Source organism: Equus przewalskii, chromosome 6 (genome assembly GCF_037783145.1).
Source record: "Equus przewalskii isolate Varuska chromosome 6, EquPr2, whole genome shotgun sequence".
Lineage (NCBI taxonomy): Eukaryota > Metazoa > Chordata > Mammalia > Perissodactyla > Equidae > Equus > Equus przewalskii.
This window is the reverse complement of record NC_091836.1, coordinates 51,889,803-51,910,435: the sequence shown is the minus strand read 5'-3', so window position 1 is coordinate 51,910,435 and position 20,633 is coordinate 51,889,803. Positions and strand designations below refer to the sequence as shown.

Sequence of the window (20,633 nt, the reverse complement as noted above, 5' to 3'; positions counted from 1 at the left end):
ATCTAGAGGAAATGGATAAATTCTTAGACTCTTACAACCTCCCAAAGTTGAATGAAGAAGAAACAGATAATCTAAATAGACTGATCACAAGGAAAGAGATTGAAACAGTAATCAAAAGCATCCCAAAGGATAAAAGCCCTGGACCAGACTGCTTCCCTGGGGAATTCTACCAAACTTTCAGATATGGTTTAATATCTATCCTTCTCAAGCTATTCCAAAGAATTAGGGAAGATGGAATGCTTCCCAATACATTCTAAGAGGCCAACATCACTCTGATACCAAAGCCTGACAAGGATAACACAAAAAATGAAAACTACAGGCCAATATCACTGATGAACATAGATGCAACAATCCTCAACCAAATATTGGCAACTTGAATACAGCAATACACGAAAAAGATCATACATCATGATCAAGCAGGATTTACACCAGGGACACAGGGATGGTTCAACATCTGAAAATCAATCAACGTGATACACCACATTAACAAAATGAGGAATAAAAACCACATGATCATCTCAATAGATGCAGAGAAAGTGTTTGACAAGATCCAACAGCCATTTATGATAAAAAAAAAAAAAACTCTTAAAACGGGGATAGAAGGAAGTTACCTCAACATAATAAAGGCCATATATGACAAACCCACAGACAACATCATACTCAATGGGTAAAAACTGAACACCATCCCTCTGAGAACAGGAACAAGACAAGGATGCCCATTATCACCACTCTTATTCAACATAGTACTGGAGATTTTGGCCAGAGCAATTAGGCAAGAGAAAGGAAGAAAAGGAACTCAAATAGAGAGTAAAGAAGTGAAACTCTCACTATTTGCAGACGACATGATCTTATCTATATAAAACCCTAAAGAATCCACTGGAAAACTATTAGAAATAATTAACAACTGCAGTAAAGTTGTGGGGTACAAAATCAACTAACAAAAATCAGTTGTATTTCTGTACTCTAATAACGAACTAACAATGAGAACTCAAGAAAACAATTTCATTTACAATAGCAAAAAAAAGAATAAAGTACCTAGGAATAAATTTAGCTAAGGAAGTGAAGGACTTATACAATGAAAAGTACAAGATACTATTGAAAGAAATAGATAATGACATAAAGAGATGGAAAGACATTCCAAGCACACAGATTGGAAGAATAAACATAGTTAAAATATCCATACTACCCAAAGCAATCTACAGATTCAATGCGATCCCAATCAGAATCCCAATGACCTTCTTCACGGATATAGAAGAAAGAATCCTAAAATTCATACGGGGCAACCAAAGATCCTGAATTCTTAAAACAATACTTAGAAAAAAGAACAAAGCTGGAGGGATCACAATCCCTGAGTTAAAAATGGACAACAGGGGCTGGCCTGGTGGTGCAGTGGTTAAGTTCACACATTCCACTTCGGCAGCCTGGGGTTTGCTGTTTCGGATCCCAGGTGCGGACATGGCACCACTTGGCAAGCCATGCTGTGGTAGGCATCCCACATATAAAGTAGAGGAAGATGGGCACCGATGTTAGCTCAAGGCCAGTCTTCCTCAGCAAAAAGAGGAGGATTGGCAGCAGATGTTAGCTCAGGACTAATCTTCCTCAAAAAAACAAAAATGTACTACAAAACCGTAGTGATCAAAACAGCATGTTACTGGCACAAAAACGGACACACATATCAATAGAACAGAACTGAAAGCCCAGAAATAAAACTGCACATACGTGGACAGCTGATCTTCAACAAAGGTGCCAAGAACATGCAATGGAGAAAAGATAGTCTCTTCAATAAATGGTGTTGGGGAAACTGGACAGCCACAGGCAAAAGAATGAAAGTAGACCTTTATTTGACGCCAGACACAAAAATAAACTCAAAATGGATCAAAGACTTGAAGATAAGTCGTGAAACCATAAAACTCCTGGAAGATAATATAGGCAGTACACTCCTTGACACTGAACTTAAAAGGATCTTTTTGAATACCACGTCTTCTCAGACAAGGCAAACAAAAGAAAAAATAAACAAGTGGGAATTCATCAGACTAAAGAGCTTCTGCAAGGCAAAAGAAACTAGGATCAAAACCAAAAGACAACCAACCAATTGGGAGAAAATTTTTCAAATCATATATCCAATAAGGGGTTAATCTCCATAAAATATAAGGAACTCATACAACTGAACAACAAAAAACCAAACAACCCAATCAAAAAATGGACAGAGCATATAGACATTTTTCCAAAGAAGACATACAGATGGCCAATAAATACATGAAAAGATGTTCAATATCACTAATCGTCAGGGAAATGCAAATCAAAACTACACTAAGATACCACATTATTCCTGTTAAAATGGCTATAATCACTAAGACTGAAAATAACAAATGTTGGAGAGGGTGTGGAGAAAATGGAACCCTCATACACTGCTGGTGGGACTGCAAAGTGGTGCAGCCACTAAGGAAAACAGTATGGAAATTCCTAAAAAAAACTAAAAATAGAACTACCATATGACCTAGCTATCTCACTAATGGGTATATATCCAAACAACTTGAAATCAACAATCCAAAGTAACATATGCACCCCTATATTCATTGCAGCTATTCACAATAGCCAGTACATGGAAACAATCCAAGTGATTGGATAAAGAAGATGTGGTATGTATATATATAATATACTACTCAGCCACAAAAAAGACAAAATCATCCCATTTGCAACAACATGGATGGACCTGGTGGGAATTATACTAAGCGAAATAAGTCAGACTGAGAAAGACAAACACAAGATGATTTCACTCATATGTGGAATATGAAAAAACACATGGACAAAGAAAACACCTCAGTGGTTACCAGGGGAAGGGGAGTGAGGGCAGGCAAAGGGGGTGAAGGGGAGCACTTGTGTGGTGACAGACAAGAAATAATATACAACTGAAATTTCACAATTATGTAAACTATTATTAACTCAAATTAAAAAAAAAAAAAAGAACCAGGAATGGGAAGATAAGGTGAATTTTGCCAACATTTCTGCCTCCCATCACTACAGGAATGTGAGGAAATGTCTGAAAATTTTATAAAAATCTCCTAGCCTTAGAACAGGCAAGTTTCTTAGAAGGAAAGTGGTCTTGGCCATAATAGAGACTGAGTATGAGATTAGTAGATAAGAGGTACTTGAGTATTGGTGCAAAGTATGAGGAAATGGGAAGAAGATGACAGACAGTTAAGGAAGAGGACCATGAGTGATTTAGTTCTAATTGTCTGATATATGTACTTTCTTCACTTATTTCCCTGGATGAACCTGTAGCAAAACACCTGCCCTCATTTCCATACATTGACTAAGGGAATTTCAGTTACCTGTCTGGTATCACAGTGGAATGAGGCTTGACATTGCCTCTAAATGTACCATCTGGGAGACCTGTCCTCAGGAAAGGCAGAGGAATTGAGTGAGACCAAGGCTGCTGGGTAAGAAAGGTCATCTATAGGAGGAGGTTCAAATGTGCTACTGCTTTTCTGGAAAAGGACTGTTGATTGAGGTGGTCACAGGCAATTGCAGTCTCTGTATCCCTAGAGGCTCAATTTCCAAAGCTCCTCATTAGCCAAGCAATTCTGTTGTCACTGAGATCCCAGGACAGTGCAAACCCTTAAAGACCAAAACTCTAGATGGGAGGAATTCAGGATGGTTGCTTCCCTGACCCCATGAGACCTCGTATACACCATCTACTCATCTCCATTTCAAATATGTTGCAAACATGGACATGCCATCCTTCTCTGATTGGATTCCAGTCATTCTTTTCAAGTATGAACAAAGTTGCATCCATCTAAACAATGACATCAGGAAGTCTGATGCCAATTTTAGGTGTCAAGATATAGTATGGGGGCCGGCTCTGTGGCCGAGTGTTTAAGTTCGCGCACTCCGCTGCAGCGGCCCAGGGTTCAGATCCTGGACATGGACATGGCACCGCTCATCAGGCCATGTTGAGGCGGCGTCCCACATCCCACAACTAGAAGGACCTGCAACTAAAATATACAACTATGTACCGGGGGAGGGGGGGCGGGTTATGGGAAATAAAGCAGAAAAAAACAAAAAAAAGATTGGCAACAGTTGTTAGCCTAGGTGTCAATCTTTAAAAAAAAAAAAGATATAGTATGCATGTGGACATAAATAATACATTTAAAAACATAGCTAAGTTATGGTAAAATTAGAAAGACTCAAGCATTGTTTATTTCTTTCCAAGTGTCACTGAATGTTTCCTGACTTAATATTGACTGTGTATGCATTATACAGTAGATTCTAGTGTATTCTGTGTGACTGTTCTATCTTGATCAATACAGACAGATCTTACTCCCTTTTTAGATTTTCTCAATCATCTCTAATCTCATCACAACAGTTTCAATGAACATTTTTCTTCACTTTAGAGAATGGTGGGTGAAATTATTGATTTTTAATAGAGTTGTAAGAAGTTACAATGCCATGGCAAAGCACTTGTGTGCAGGTATAATCTCAATATATTTAGTTAGGTTTCACCCATTATCTAGTTGGTGGAGACAATACTCCACATTAATGTTAATTAAAATATTTCTTATCTTTAATGAATTTAATATTTTCAAGTGTTTATCAATTTATTTCCTCTGCTCTTAACTGCTTCTGTAGGAACTTTGTTAACCTACAATATTCTTGATACAAGATGGCATTGTAATGTCATCCCTTAACCTCATTTGCTTCAGAAACATGCAATCATAGATAAAGATGAAAAGATATAGAGATAGAAAATATATAAAGCCAAGGTTACAGGCAGAAGTTTGTAATTGAGAAATGTGAGTGAACACAAGAGTTGTGGACACTGCCCGGGACCATGACTGTAGACTTAGAACTGTGAAAAGTTTCAGAAAAGCCTGCAAGGCAGAACTTAACCAAGGCACCTGATGGTTTGGTGGCTGGATTTTTGATATTTTCAAAATCACTGAGCAGGAAGAAGCAGTTATAAGACTGAATTCAAGGCTAGAGCCCTGGTGATTGATAAGGGCAACTGTGAATCTGCTGTGAATCTGCTGATAAAGTGGGAGCATGTAAATGGAAAGAGAGAGAGAAAAAACTAGCAATTAAAATGAATCTGCAGTTCAAAATTTAAATACCCAGGAAGAATATAATCCTAAAATGGCAAACCAAATATCAGAACATTAATTCATCTCAAGATAAGAATTTTAAAATAAATATTTGGTTTTTACATGTGGCTTCTTTCACTCAGAATGGGCCTTGAGACTCATAAAAGTTGTCACCTGTATCAACACCTCTTACTTTTTATTGCTGTATTCTATTATAATGATATATCGCAGTTTACTCATTCATTCTATACTGAAGTACATTTGAGTTGTTTCATTTTTTGTCAATTATGAATAGAGTTACTATAAATATTCATGTACAGGTTGTGGTGACTTATGATTCCATCTATATGACATTATGAAAAATACAAAACTATAAGGATGGAAAACAGATCAATGGTTCACAAAGATGAAGGAGTGCGTGACTACAGTGGCAACGCAAGTTAGTTTACACATGTTAAAATACAAAGAACAGTATGCAATAAGTGCATTTCAGTGTACGACAATTTCAAAGTTAAATTTTTGAAAGATTAAAACATGAGTATAGATATCAATCTAATATGGACAGTGCATTTAAAAAATAAAGATTCTAAGAGATATTTACACATGCTTATTCATAGTAGCACAATTCACAGTAGCCAAGAGTTGGGAGCAACCCAAGTGTCCATCCGTGGATGAATGGATAAACAACATATGATGAATATATATACAATGCAACATTAGCCTCAGAAAGGAAGGAAATTCTGCCACCTGCTACAACGTGGATGATACTTGAGAACATTAGGTTAAGTGAAACAAGCCAGTCACAAAAAGACAAATCCAACTTATATGAAGTATATAAAGCATTGAAATTCACAAGAACAAAGTCACCAGGGGCTAGGAAAAAGGGAATAAAGAGACTTCTTGTTTAAAGGAAACAGAGTTTCAAACTTGCAAGACAAAAAATTTCTTATACTTAACACTACTAAACTTTGCACTTAAAAATGATTAGGATGGTTCAACAAAGGAGCTGAGGGCGTACAATGGAGAAAAGAAAGTCTTTTCAACAAATGGTGCTGGGAAAACTGGAAAGCCACGTGTAAAAGAATGAAAATTGACCATTCTTTCTCACCATTCACCAAAATAAACTCAAAATGGATCAAAGACTTAAAGGTGAGACCTGAAACCATAAGGCTGCTAGAAGAAAATGTAGGCAGTACACTCTTTGACATCAGTGTTAAAAGGATCTTTTTGGACACTATGTCTTCTCAGACAAGGGAAACAATAGAAAGAATAAACAAATGGGACTTCATCAGACTAAAGAGCTTCTTCAAGGCAAGGGAAAACAGGATTGAAACAAAAAAACAACCCACTAACTGGGAAAAAAATATTTGCAAGTCATACATCCGACAAAAGCTTAATATCCATAATATATAAAGAACTCACACACCTCAACAACAAAAAATCAAAAAACCCGATCAAAAAATGGGTAGGAGACATGAACAGACATTTCTCCAAAGAAGATATACAGATGGCCAATAGGCAAATGAAAAGATGTTCATCATCGCTGATCATCAGGGAAATGCAAATCAAAACTACACTAAGGTATCACCTTACACCCATTAGAATGACAAAAATAACTAAAACTAATAGCAACAAGTGTTGGAGAGGTTGTGGAGAAAAAGGAACCCTCATACACTGCTGGTGGGAATGCAAACTGGTGCAGCCACTATGGAAAACAGTATGGAAATTCCTCAAAAAATTAAAAATAGAACTACCATACGACCCAGCTATCCCACTACTGGGTATCTATCCAGAGAGCTTGAAGTCAGCAATTCCAAAAGTCCTATGCACCCCAATGTTCATTGCAGCATTATTTACGATAGCCAAGATGTGGAAGCAACTTAAGTGCCCATCAACAGATGATTGGATAAAGAAGATGTAGTATATATATACAATGGAACACTACTCAGCTGTAAAAAATAACAAAATTGTCCCATTTGCAACAACATGGATGGACCTTGAGGGAATTATGTTAAGTGAAATAAACCAGATAGAGAAGGACAATCTCTGTATGACTCCACTCATATGAGTAATTTAAAAATGTAGACAAAAGAGAACAGATTAGTGGCTACCAGGGGAAAGGTGGGGTGGTGGGTGGGCACAAAGGGTGAAGGGGTGCACCTACAGCTTGACTGACAAACAATAAAGTACAACTAAAATTTCACAAGATTGTAACCTATCATTAACTCAATAAAATTTTTTTTAAAAACTTCAAAAAAAAGAAGAAAAAAATGGTTAGGTTGGTAAATTTTATGTCGTGTGTATTTTAACAAAATAAAAAACATACATAAATTGATGAAATAAATATTGCAAAATATTAATATCCATTGGATCTAGGTAGTTGGTGAATGGGTGTTCATTGTATTATTCTTTCAATTTTTCTGTATGTTTGAAAATTTTCACAATAGGAAGCTTTAAAAAAAGAATATAGATTGTATGCTTCCTCCTATACGAAATATCTAGTGTAGGAACATTCACAGAAACAGAAAGTAGACTAGAAATTGACGAGACTGAGGAAGGAGGAGAGACTGAGGTGATGAAAAATGTGGAAACAGATAGTGATGATGACTGCAATATTGTGAATGTAATTGCACCACCAAATTGCATGCTTAAAAATTATTAAAATTGTGAATTTAGTTATAAATGTTACCACAATTTAAAAAAATATAGACTGGGCATGTAATAGGTATTTTATTCCCATTGCAGAATTTCATACCAACTTTCCCCAGTTTCAAACTAGTAGATTCAATATATTTTTCCTACATAATTATGGACCATTCATTGAAATTATGGTCCTTTTTGTTATCAATATTGTTACAGTAAGTTGTGAATTACCAAAGAAGCAAACTATGATACAATGTACCTTGTAATTGTAATTAACAGAGTTTGGGGCTTCTTTGTTACCACAGCATACTTATTTTAAGCTGACTGGTGTACTATGATTATTAAGACATGTTATATTGGTGCAGGGGTAAATACAAGACCTATTAATCAGAATATAGATCCCCGGAAAGAAATCAACACACAACTGGGCAGTTTATGCAGGAACATAAAAATGAATTTGGATCCTGCTTCACAATGAAGGGAAAACTAAATTCTAGGAGGATTCATGCTTCAAATGTAAAAGCCAAAACTGAAAATTCTTCAGATCGAACTACTAGGGATTTCATAAATAAGACCTATTGAGTGCAAGCCATTATGGAAAGTGTTGAGAAACTGTAACTATATTCAAATGAAGCACTTCTGTTCACTGAAAGGAAAACTGTAAAGGATATCCAAAGAGAAGTCATACACTTAAAGAAGAAATTTTCAATGCGCATAACTGACTAAGACTAATATCTTTATTATGTAAAGAACTCATAAGAATTAATAAGAAAAAGAAAAACAACTCAGTAGAAATACCACAAATAGTTATTTAAGAGAAAGGAAAATAACTGTGTGGAAAGGCTGTCAACCATACAATAATAAGACATATGCTGGTTGATGAAATAATTTTTATATCCACAAAATTGTCAGTATAAATGAAAAAGTGTTGGTGATGATATGGCTCAAGAGAAAGATTTAATGTGTGTGTAAATTTATTCATCCACTTAGGAAAACTCTTGGGAACTACCCAAAGAAGAATACATGAGAATACATGTTCCCTTTAACCAACAATTCCATCGCAAAAATAAAACTCTCTCATTTCTCCCAGGAGACATAAAAAAGCTTATTCAAACAGATTTATTAATAATAGCAAAATACCAGCTACAAGCAAATAAAATTTCCATCAATATCATAAAGGATCTAGTTTGAAAACAGTCATCATACCAAATGTAAAAATACAGAGTATTGTAGATAAATCAGTTACTAATACATTCAACAACAGGACTTAATCTCAAAAGTGCAATAATGAGAAAAACAATCAGGACACAAAATTCATATATTAAAATTAAACTTTCAACAAGTTTTAAAAGAGGAAAATTTCTAAATTGGAAAGGAATACATGCAGGGATGCTAAGACAGTGACGTTTAATCCTACGGCTAGTGTCTCAGGGTAAATATGATCAAATACTGGCAATTTCACAGGATCCAACCTAATAAAAGGACATCAAAGGAAGTTATTAACATAGAATTCAGGATTGTGTTTGCCACTGGGAAAGGAGAGGGTGATGTGCATGGGAGACCATTCAGCTGAATTTTATGAAGAGCATTGCTTTATTTTCTACCCCAGGATGGATATATGCGTGGTTGTTATGTTACTGTTCGTTCAGAACTACACATAGATTTTATGCACTGCTTTGCATATGATATTTTAACAAGTAAAATTGAGAAAAGGCCCTTCCGTATTCCTAATTCTAAATACATTTTCTCATGTTCTAATATGAAAATCATGCATCTCAGACTTCAGAGATTACCAGAATCTCGCAAAATGCTTATTAAAAAGTCTCACCCCTCACATGTCTCCCCAGAGCTTCAACATCAGTAGTTCTTGCAGAAGGACAGGGAACTCTCCTTTGTATGAACAAAGGTCTCAGGTAATTCACCTCTGCAGCTGTTCTGTGGACATCAGTGGAGGAAGCTCTGCGCTAGAAGACACCTCAAGCTCCAGGCAGGGAGCTGTTTCCCAGTTACGGTTCTGAAAATAAAACCAGACCTCCACTGACAGCCAGAACAGAAAGCTCTCCAGCAACTCCTTTGATCCTCATTTGAGACCTCCACCGTTTTCACTCCCTCGCCTTCAGAGATGATTCTAACTCACGGCCCTGATTATATGTGTTTATGGGAAAAGTAATTCTCCTGATCCTGCCAACTTCCGTTTTCTCCTCTCCTGTCTTACCCTCAACATCTCCTTCTCAAATGAAAGCAGTTCTCCATAGAAAAACTTCCCTCATAAACACATTAAATAGTTTTGTATTAGTGCCCTAAGACTGCACCCAATCCTCTATGACATCAATGATACAATTAATTTTATTCAATTATTTTTCTCTGTGTGGAATCAACCAGAGATGTGTAAGAAACACAGCAATACAAGGTGACTAAGGGAAGAAGTGAAAACTCAGATACATTCTCATAAATAGATCAATAAGGTTTCAACAACATGGATGGACCTTGAGGGTATTATGTTAAGTGAAATAAGCCAGACAGAGAAAGACGTACTCTGTATGACCCCACTCATAGATCAATAAGGTTTCAAAGCAAATAAGATGCTAGAAGATTACCAACATTTTTCCTGCCTACAAAATTATTTATTTTATTATATTACTCAGACCAGAAAAAGCAGCTGACAAATATAACAATAAACTAAAACAAACTGCTGAAGCAGGTGGCAAAAATATGGAGAACCAATAGGATTACAAGGCTTTATGAAATACAATGATAGTAGTTAAATTTTATTGAGTACTTACTATGTACCAGGCATTGTCCTAAGTGTTTGTGGTGCTTATGGGTTGGACTTCCTGGCAGGAGTTTCACTCTGTACTGTCAGTCTAATGTTCTTGTAGTAATCATTTTTCCCACACCAACAGAGATTAACTAGGTCGCATATGACCCTGTTTTCAGTGATGAGATTAAAGATGATATCTTATAGAAGATGCCATAGGAATGTCTATTATAAATAGATCTTCTATTAACAGTAGGCCCAGGTAAGAACAGTCAGTTTTCTGTCTCCAGGAATCATGTCTAGATGTGATTGATGCTTGCATGTGTTGCATCTATCTGGTGTCATGAGGGGAACGAGCCCAAGCAAGAGGCTGCTTCAGGGAGGACTGAATGAATCTCCACTCTCTCATTCCTGTACATTCCTTACCTCTCAAGTCCTTGTAATGAAAGATAACTCTCTTTATTATCTGAGCATATTAGAGCCAGGATTTCTTTCTCTTATTAGAAACTAAGGTTGCCTCACTGATCAAGCTCAAATATCTTGCAAACATTTCAAACTGCTGGGATAATCTAATGATGGCGATTTTTCAGATGATGAAGCTGAGTGTTGTGGATGCTAATGTTGCCCTGCACATGTACAATTTACCACTGACAGGTCTCAGGAATTACAGAATTAAGTTATGAAAGATCAGCCACCATGTCTCACAATAGGCTTAATTTTGGGGTGCAATTCACATGGCACTATCCATGGGATCAGGCAGAATCTAGTCTCTGCAATGACCACAACCTTGTGTAAGTCCTTTCTCTGACCTATTCACCTTCTTTCACTTCCCTTGTGCTGATAACATTCTCCACAAAATTACTGTACCAAGAACTTCTGCCTCAGATTCAGTTTCTATGAATCCTGACCAAAGAAACTTATCTTAGAGAATGGAAATCATTTGTCAAACACCACAAAGCTAGATAAAGAGCAAGTTAGGTTTCACCCTCAGATAAAATGCATTTAGCCATCACGCTATCCATTCCTTTAGTAATAACTTGGTGATGGATGAGTCAAGCATTCTGCTCATTCTAGTGAATGTAGCCCAAATCAGATGACAAAATCACAGAAAAGAAGATACCCTACCAATGAGCATCCTCAAGGCTCCCTTCATGTCCCTGTTCCTCAGGCTGTAGATGAAGGGATTCATCATGGAAGTGACCACAGTGTACATCATTGAAGCCACTGCAGTCTTCCTGGAAGAGTTTGTCACTGCAGAACTAATGTACACTCCAAAAGCTGTCCCATAGAACAAGGTAACAACGGAGAGGTGAGACCCACAAGTGGAAAAAGCTTTATACTTTCTTCCTGATGATGACATTCTCAAAATAGAGGAAACAATTTGAATATAAGATAAAACGATTCCAGAAAGGGGAACACCAGCAAATATGCTAGCCACAGAATATATCAGGATGTTATTGATGAGAGTATCAGAACACGCAAGCTTGATGACCTGAACAACTTCACAGAAAAAGAGGGGGATTTCCAGGTGTGTGCAGAAGGACAGCCGCAACACCATCAGACTGTGGAGCAGGGCATCCACAATGCTAATGAACATGGAGAGTAGAATCAGCAGTCCACAGAGTCGGGGGTTCATGATAACTGTGTACCTCAGCGGGTGGCAAATGGCCACATAGCGATCATAGGCCATTACTGCAAGGAGAAAATTTTCCCAACAAACGAAAGTCAGGATGAAGCAGATCTGGCTGATGCAGCCTGCATAAGTGATGCTCTGATTCTGTGCTTGGATGTTCACCAGCATCTTTGGAATTCTGGTTGTGCTTAAACAGATGTCAGTAAAGGACAGATTAGAGAGAAAGAAATACATGGGTGTATGGAGATGGGAGTCAGAGCTGACAGCCAGGACAATGAGCATGTTTCCCAGGACGGTGACCAGGTACATGGACAGGAACAAGCTGAAAAAGATGGTCTTCAGTTCTGGATCCTCTGTCAGTCTCATGAGAAGAAATTCTGAAACATCTGTTTTGTTTCTGAGTCCCATGTTGTCGATGAATATGATGGAAAAGATGTGGTCCCTTGACCAGGAGCAAGTGTGTCCTCCGAGGCAAACATCGTCTGGGGAAGAGAAAGAGTAAAATGAAGGGAAGCTTTCTGTATGCATGTAATTTTGTTATTTTGAAAAAATACCTCGAGTTAGTAAAGCAGCATGTAAACATTTATTAATTCTGGAAAGGATTAAGAAATGATCCCTTTAAATATTACACTGCCTGTGCTGTTCTGATTAATTAAAATATTTTTAAATTTTATTAGGAGAAATAGGTAGTCGAGGGAAGCAGGCTGATGACTCTATCAGGGTCTGCACTTCCTTCCTCAGAGACCTCACAACCCGGAAACAGAGATAGTACAAATGTGTGTTTAAAACCCAGAGTTGGAAGACACAGTGAAACTGACCAAGTCTCCCTAAGACCACTATAAGAATTAAGTAAATGCCAGCGAATTTTATAACAATCATCATGTTTGCAGATGAGGATACGCCTGCTGAGGAGGAAAATGTTCTTTGCCATGGTCGAGAAAATATGAGACTAGCAGAATGAGGGTTGATTGAGAATCAGAAGAGAGATACAAGGACTCATATCAAGAAGATGGAAGACAGGCAGGAGGCAAATGGTTGTCTTGGTTCTAATCATCCATTGCATGTATGCTCCTCACAGTTTCCCCTGGATGAACTTGTATTAAAACACTGGCCCTCATTCTCAAACTTTAACTAAGGAACATTAGGTTACCCAGACAACGTCACTGTGGAATGGGGCCGGACATCTCTCCTAGATATTGAATGATGGAGACTGAAGCTGTATCCTTAGGAAGAGGAGAGGGACTGAATGAAGCACCAGGCTCCTGGGCAAGAGGAATCATCTCTGGGAGGGGACTCAGCAGTCATGTTTCTTTACTGAGAAAAGGCTATTGAGTGAAGTGGTCACAGACAAACACTTTATAGTCTGTGTATCCCTGGAGGATAAATATCTGAAGCTCATCATTAGCCAATTTTATTATCATTCTGATCCCAGAGCTGTGCAAATCCGTAAAGACCAAGAGTATAGAATGGGGGAATTCAGGATGGTTGAGTCTCTGATGCTGTGAGGCTAAGTTTTCACCACTCACTTCTCCACCTGTTTCTGCTTACATCTATTTCATACACTTTGCAAAAATGGACCCACTACCCTTCTCTAATTGGATTCCAGTATTGTTTTTTTTAGGTAAAACCAATGGCATATCTATATAAGCAATGATATCAGGAAGCCTGATTATAATTGCATATTTTTTCAGCTATAAGGAGGAATAAAATTCTGACACATGGATGAACCTTGAAAACATTATTCTAGGTGAAATAAGATGAAAAAGGACAAATATTCTATGATTTCAGTTATAAGGTACCTAGAATAAGTAAACTCATAAAGACAGACAGTAGAATGGTGGTTACCAGGGGAGCAGAAGAGAAGGATTGATTTTTGAGTGTGCTAGAATATATTAATAGTTGTTTCTGTCTGTACTGAGTAATATCACACTGATATTGATGGGGTGAGCAAGGTTAGATTTGGACATATTTCATGGGAAGTTTATTTGCCCTACCTTTTTCTTTTTGTTGTATTGAAAGAACAATTGTGAATTTTCTTTCTTGAGTCATTTGGTTTAGTGGCTTGCTCTCAAATGCTTGAATTTCTCAGTCTTTACCTTTTGGATTGCACTTACTCTCTTAAGAAATGCTTAACTCCTCTGAAGTCACAAAAATATTTTTGTATATTGTCTTCTGAAATAGTTAATCATTTTGACTTTTGTGTATAACACTTTGGTACATTGGAATGATTTTTGTTTGTTTTTTTATCTAGAAAGCAAGATATTATTTATCAGTTTTAATTCCTTTTTTGAGAGGTTTTTAATGTGTAAAATATATATAATATAAAATTTACCATTTCATCCACTTTAGGTGTATAGTTCCATGGCATTAAGAACATTCACAGTGTTGCGTGACCAGAACCACCAACCACTTCCTGAACGCTTTTATCACTTCAAATAGCAATTCTGTACCCATGAAACAACAACTCCCCATTTCATTCTCTCCTCAGAGCTTTCAGAAGGAACTCAACACTTTCAGTCCAGTGTAGCAGTCTTCAGACTTCTGACCTGCAAGACCACAGGAGAATACATTTGTGTTGTTTTAAGCTAGTATGTTTGTGGCAATGTGCTACAATGACATCAGGAAACTAATATAGGACATATGTCCCAAGTCGGAATGATGATAAAAACAATGGCTTCTGGATGTCTCTTTGTAAAGTTTACATGTGCATTGCAAAGAGACCCAAGAAGAGGCAGTCAGTTTTCTGTTTCTGGTTGTTATTGTGTCTGAAGTGTCCCTGCACTACTGTGTGCATTGCTGTCCATCAAGAGAACAGGCTTAGGAGGAAGCCAGCACATGGCAGAATGAACTGCAGCCCTGTGATTCTGTGCCTGAACCTATTCAATCTCTGAGGCAATTGATAGGAAAGATGATCATTGTTTTTATTGTTAGACTGTATTGGGATTGAGACTTTTGCCTCATTACTGCTGACGGCATGCATCCTCACTGATAGAGTTGAAGTATCTTAAACCATCCCAAAATGTAAACTAATATAATTGTACCAACTTTTTAGATGAGGAAACTGAGTTTAGAAAGTTGAAGTAAATTGTCAAAGGCCACCTAGCAAAGGTTTAGCAGAGGCAGGATTCAAACCCAGCTGGTCTGATTCCAAAATTCTCACCCTTAACCATTTGATCTCTGGTCATGTGTATTTAAATAAGTTGGCCCAGCTTTCTGGATCACTTATGGTTTATTTCTCTTTGTCACGTACTCACAGCGTAAGCCCAAAGCAATTGACACATCAATGGAAAGATGATATTCTAGAGATGAGTTTCGTCAAAGCCCCCATCATGTCTTTGTTTCTTAGACTGTAGATAAAGGGGTTAATCATAGGGGTGACCACCGTGTACATCACTGATACTATTGTAGTCTTCCTGGAGGAGTGAGTAGGTGCAGAACTAAGGTACACCCCAAAACCTGTCCCATAGAACAAGGAAACAACTATTAAGTGTGACCCACAGATGGAAAATGCCTTATACTTTCCACCAGCTGATGGGATTTTCAGGACAGAGGAGACAATTTGAGTCTAGGAGAAGATTATACCAAAGAGAGGAACAACACCCAACAGGCTGGTCACTAAATATACGAGGATGTTACTGATGAGGGTATCAGAACAGGCGAGCTTCAGAACATGAGCTAGTTCACAGAAAAAGTGGAGAATGTTCAGGTCTATGCAGAAGGACAGCTGCCTGCCATCAAAGTATGCACCAGGGCATCCAGAACACTAATAAGGAAGGAAAGAAGGATCAGAAGCCCGCAGAGTTTGGGGTTCATGATAACATTGTGCCTCAGTGGGTGACAGATGGCCACAAATCGATCATAGGCCATCATTACCAGAATTCCATTTTCCAATCCAGCAAAAGTTAAGAAAAAGCAGATCTGAGTGAGACAGGCTGTGTAACTGATGGATTTTCCTCTGTGTCTGAATGTTCACTAGCATCTTTGGGATTGCGGTGGTGGTGAAACAGATATCGATGAAAGACAAATTAGAGAGGAAGTGCCTTGGGGTGTGGAGGTGGGAGTCAGAGATGATGGCCAAGATGATAAGCAGGTTCCCAAGCACAGTGACCAGGTATATGGACAGGAACAGGCAGAATAGGAGAGGCTGCAGTTCTGAATCCTCTGACAGTCCCAGGAGGAGGAATGCTGCAGTCTCAGAGAGATTTCCTGATTTCATATTGTTGATAGCCCTGATTAAAAAAAAACGATGGAGGTGACAAGAAAACAAAACTTAAGAGAAACTTCCTTAATCTTGTCTATATTTTGGAATCAAATCAGTTACAGATATTTTCTCCTGCTGCTCTTCCCTCTTCCTTTCCTCTCCGTTTCCAGCTTTATATTCCCATGATTCTTCCCCCTGCACCGCTCCCTATCCCAAGTCTTTATTTTTCATCTATTCGTTGTCACGTATGGGGACTCGATGAGAAGAAAATTAGAATGAAATACTGTCCTCTGCTTTAAGATGCTTCCAAGCAAACAATAATCACAAAATAAAATTACTAAGGCTGATTTCTAGAATAGAGTTTGGGAAAATGCAGCCAGTGGGCAAAATCCAGCCTCCTATTTCTTTTGGTAAATAAAGGTTTACTGAAACACAGCCATTCCCTTATGTATTGTCCATGGTGGCTTGCGTGTTACAACATCCGAGTTGAATTCTTGTGACAGACGTCATACGGCCCACAAGACCTAAAATCTTCACTTTCTGGCTCTTTGCTAGAAAAATCTTCCTACCTCTAGTCTAGAAGCTTGACTACATTTAGGTTCAATTTCTGGCAAACATCCTTAAGTATTTTCACGAGGAAGTACGTAGTGTCTGTTTATCCTGCTTCTGGTAATTATTGCCTGGATCCATTAATTCTTCAGGAGTTGCAAAATGGTGACATCCTAATTCACGCTTCATTTGTTGGCTGAAATACTTCCATAAAGAGGAACTTTCCCTAATCAAATAGGTGATCACTCTGACATAGAGTTCTTATAAGAAAAGCAGAATACATCTTCATTCCTGTATTAGCCACTTTTTAATATGATAAATTGGCTTTCAGCATTATCTAAAGATGAACACTATGTCTTCATGAACTAATTTTAAATGTATTTGATATATTTCAATACATTGAAGTTGTTATTCAGATTGATTCTCCAATTGTCCTATCTTTGGCCAGTGAAAGCCTCCTCAAATTGCCTCCTGAGTCCTTCTGAAATGAAACTAGCACTCTCATATCTCCCTTAAATTTGGCATGAAAGATGGTCTATGTCTGTCAATGCCTTGGTCTTGAGTCCCCTGTGTTCCCATGATCCCACAGTGTTTACTGTCTGACAACACCAAAACAGGGTACACCTGCAGGACCTGAGATCAGTCAAGACTAGAGAATGCTGCCTGACCAAAGGAAGGCTTGTGTGAATCTGTCATGCATTAGACGTGTGTATATGTGAACGATTTTAACAGACACTGGGCACAGGTCTTCTGCTCCACAGAGTCACTTAGGAACCCAGGCTGATAGGGGCTCCACAGTCTTACAGTTGTATCATTTGGAACATATGGCATTTTTAGTCACAAATGTGGTGGATTTAAAATGTGTCCACAAATTCTTTGATACTTTCCATTAAGGAAAGATAAGTATGCTGGGAAAATATGATGATGCAATTTTCTCTTTATTATCTGAAGGCTAAAATGTCCCCCTTGGAAACTAGAGTGAAGCATTTATTTACCATAACAGAATAGTGTGAGAGATAATATATAAGGAACCTTAAGCAAATAAAATAACAATATTTGTGTGACATCCTCAGAGTCCTAGAGAGAAAGTATCTCTTAATTAGCTACTCCTGATATCCAGGCCACTTAACAAAGGCCCCAGAATGGTGGATGAAGAGACAGAAGTGAAATAGAATCAAATATGCTCTGATAATTATACTTTCAGGATAATGATGGGACTTACAACAATAAATGCAAAACGTTTGTCATAGTACATGCAAATAGTAAAATGTTAGTACTTTTTTATCTGATTATCTTTATGTGTGGGAGAGAAAATAAGACACTCAGTTTTGGAAGTTCCTTACATTTTCCTCACAGGTAATTTCTTACACAAATATACATGACCTTTTCTGCTTAATAGTCTTTGACCACATGAATGGAGGTTAAAAAAAGGAGGGATAATTAACTGCAAAAACATTCAAATATTAATGGGAGTCATTACAGTTAATCTCCATGCATACATTAATAGTCTGGATAGATCTGTTTGCCTTTTTTTTACTTCCTTCATAGGTATCTCATCAGTGTCTTTCACTCCCATCATTTTTCCTTTCTTCTTGCAGTTTCTGAGAATGAAAATTAATCAGTCTTTATCCATCAGTAGAGGTCCCTCCCTCTATTTTTGTCTTGACCCATGTCTTTCATTTGTACCATAGACAATATAAAAAAATTTTCAAAAGTTCTCATCACAAGAAAGAAAAATGTGTAACTATGAGTGGTGATGGATGTCAACTAAACTTATTCTGTCATTTTGCAATATATACATATATCAAATCATTGTGTTGCATACTGTTGTACACTGAAAACTAATACAATATATCAATTATGCCTCAATTTTAAAAAAGAGAGAAAGAAAACGTAGAGTAAGCCACAGATCGGATCCTCCCTCCTATTATTACTGGTTCAGCCACCTCGGTCCCTGGTTCAGGTGAGAAGTCCTGTGAGGACCAACTCACGGCCAGCTCCAGGCCACTCCTATCCCCTCTGGCTTATTCTGATTCTTGAGAAATTGGGAGATCCTGGAACTCCCAAAAGCGGGAGTAAAAGATTGGTGTGTCCAAGCATCTGCTACTGTTCTTATGAATTAATGAGTTAAAGTCATTTCTGTAATGGTGTCTCAGTCAAATAAATCATTGATTCACATGTGCACTGATTCCACCTAATCCAAGCCCTTTGCTTCACAAATTGAAGCTCTGTGCAGCAAGTTGACTGTTTCCCGGAGAAAGACAAGAGATCTTGATAATGTCAAGCATATATGGGTAAGACTTGAACTCAGACAATCCTGGGTTCAATCGTGATTCCTCTAATTGTGACATGAATCTGTGATGTGGGAAGGTCCCTGAAATTCCCTGAACAGATAGAATTCTCTCATTTTTCTAATGGGAAGTACTGTTAAAAAGTGTACAGAGGTACTGCAGGAATGAGAAATGAATAGATGGAAAGCATCAAGCACAGCACTCAGCACATAGGGCCCTGCATTGATTTCCATCATTTTTGGTTTTAGCTGTGGACAAGTCTTGATGCCTAGAAGGAAATTTGAAGGTGAGACTGAGTGAAAGAGGAAGCAGGGGAAAAGGAGAGAGGACACTCCAAGAACAATGTCCCAGCGGTGAGAAAGGAGGGATGTGCTCAAATCCCACTGGGAGCCCTCTTAGTATAATGAAGTAGAGGAGGAAATAACCCAAATAAACATCAGGATGAGAATAGATAACAAAACTTAAGGCATAGCTATGTTATGCCACATTATTCTAATGCTATTTTATACTATTTTAAGACTATTTCATCATCCTTAATTTTTTAAATATTCATCATAATTTCTTTAAATATTCAAAACTAAAACACTTATATTAGTTCTAGGGGTATAAAATTAAAGTAAAAAATTATTAAAGGGGAAAGGCAACAAATACAATGACAGCTACAGCAAGGTGAAATTTATGTAAATTTAAAATGATTAACTGTTGTTTATTTTTTATTTACTTTTGCTCAGGAAGATTCACCCTGAGCTAACATCTGTGCCAATCTTCCTCTATTTTGTATGCAGGTCACCACCACAGCATGGCTTGACAAGTGGTGTATTTCCGCACCCAGGATCTGAACCTGCGAACCTGGGCTGCTGAAGCAGAGCACGCCAAACTTAACCACGAGGCCATGGGGCCAGGCCCCAACTATCATTTTTGGTTTGTTTCTTTGTTTGGTTCTGGTAAGGAAGATTCATCGTGAGCTAGCATCCATTGCCAATCCTCCTCTTTTTTTTTTGCTTGAGGAAGATTCGCCCTGAGCTAATATTTGTGCCAATATTTCCCTACTTTGTATGTAGGATGCCTCCACAGCATGCCTGATGAGTAGTATGTCCACACTTGGGATCCAAACCCACAAACTGAGGCCACTGAAGTGGAGCATGAATAAATTTAACCACTTGGCCATGAGGCAGGCCTCTACTGTTTATTTTTATGTTTTAAAAGGTTATATTTTAAGCATCCCATAAAGTACAAAGAATGACAATAAATGGGGCTTAAACTCACCAGCCAGCATGATCAAATTCAAATATTGTGCCAAATTTACTTCACTTTTTCTTTTTCATAAAACAATGCAGATCTCCTTAAAGCCCCAGTGTGTTCTTGCATAATCAATACTGATCTTCCCTCACCAGGTGTTACCATGATACTGAACTTCACGTGGATCAGTCCTCTGGAGTGTTTTATATGAGTAATGATCTATCTATAAACATTCTGT

At 37.7% G+C, this 20,633-nt stretch overlaps 1 protein-coding gene and 1 pseudogene across 1 annotated transcript; both read right to left on the bottom strand.

Annotated features, from left to right (window-relative positions):
• Positions 1 to 10,365: 10,365 nt before the first annotated feature.
• LOC103544643 (olfactory receptor 7G1-like) lies at positions 10,366 to 12,523 on the bottom strand. The gene is made up of 2 exons (XM_008511446.2): positions 11,603 to 12,523; positions 10,366 to 10,383 (listed from the first exon to the last, which is right to left on the bottom strand). The coding sequence occupies exons 1-2, from the start codon at positions 12,521 to 12,523 to the stop codon at positions 10,366 to 10,368; spliced, it is 939 nt and encodes a 312-aa protein (XP_008509668.2).
• A 2,872-nt stretch (positions 12,524 to 15,395) lies between these two features.
• Positions 15,396 to 16,331, bottom strand: LOC103544642 (olfactory receptor 7G3-like; annotated as a pseudogene).
• Positions 16,332 to 20,633: the final 4,302 nt, after the last annotated feature.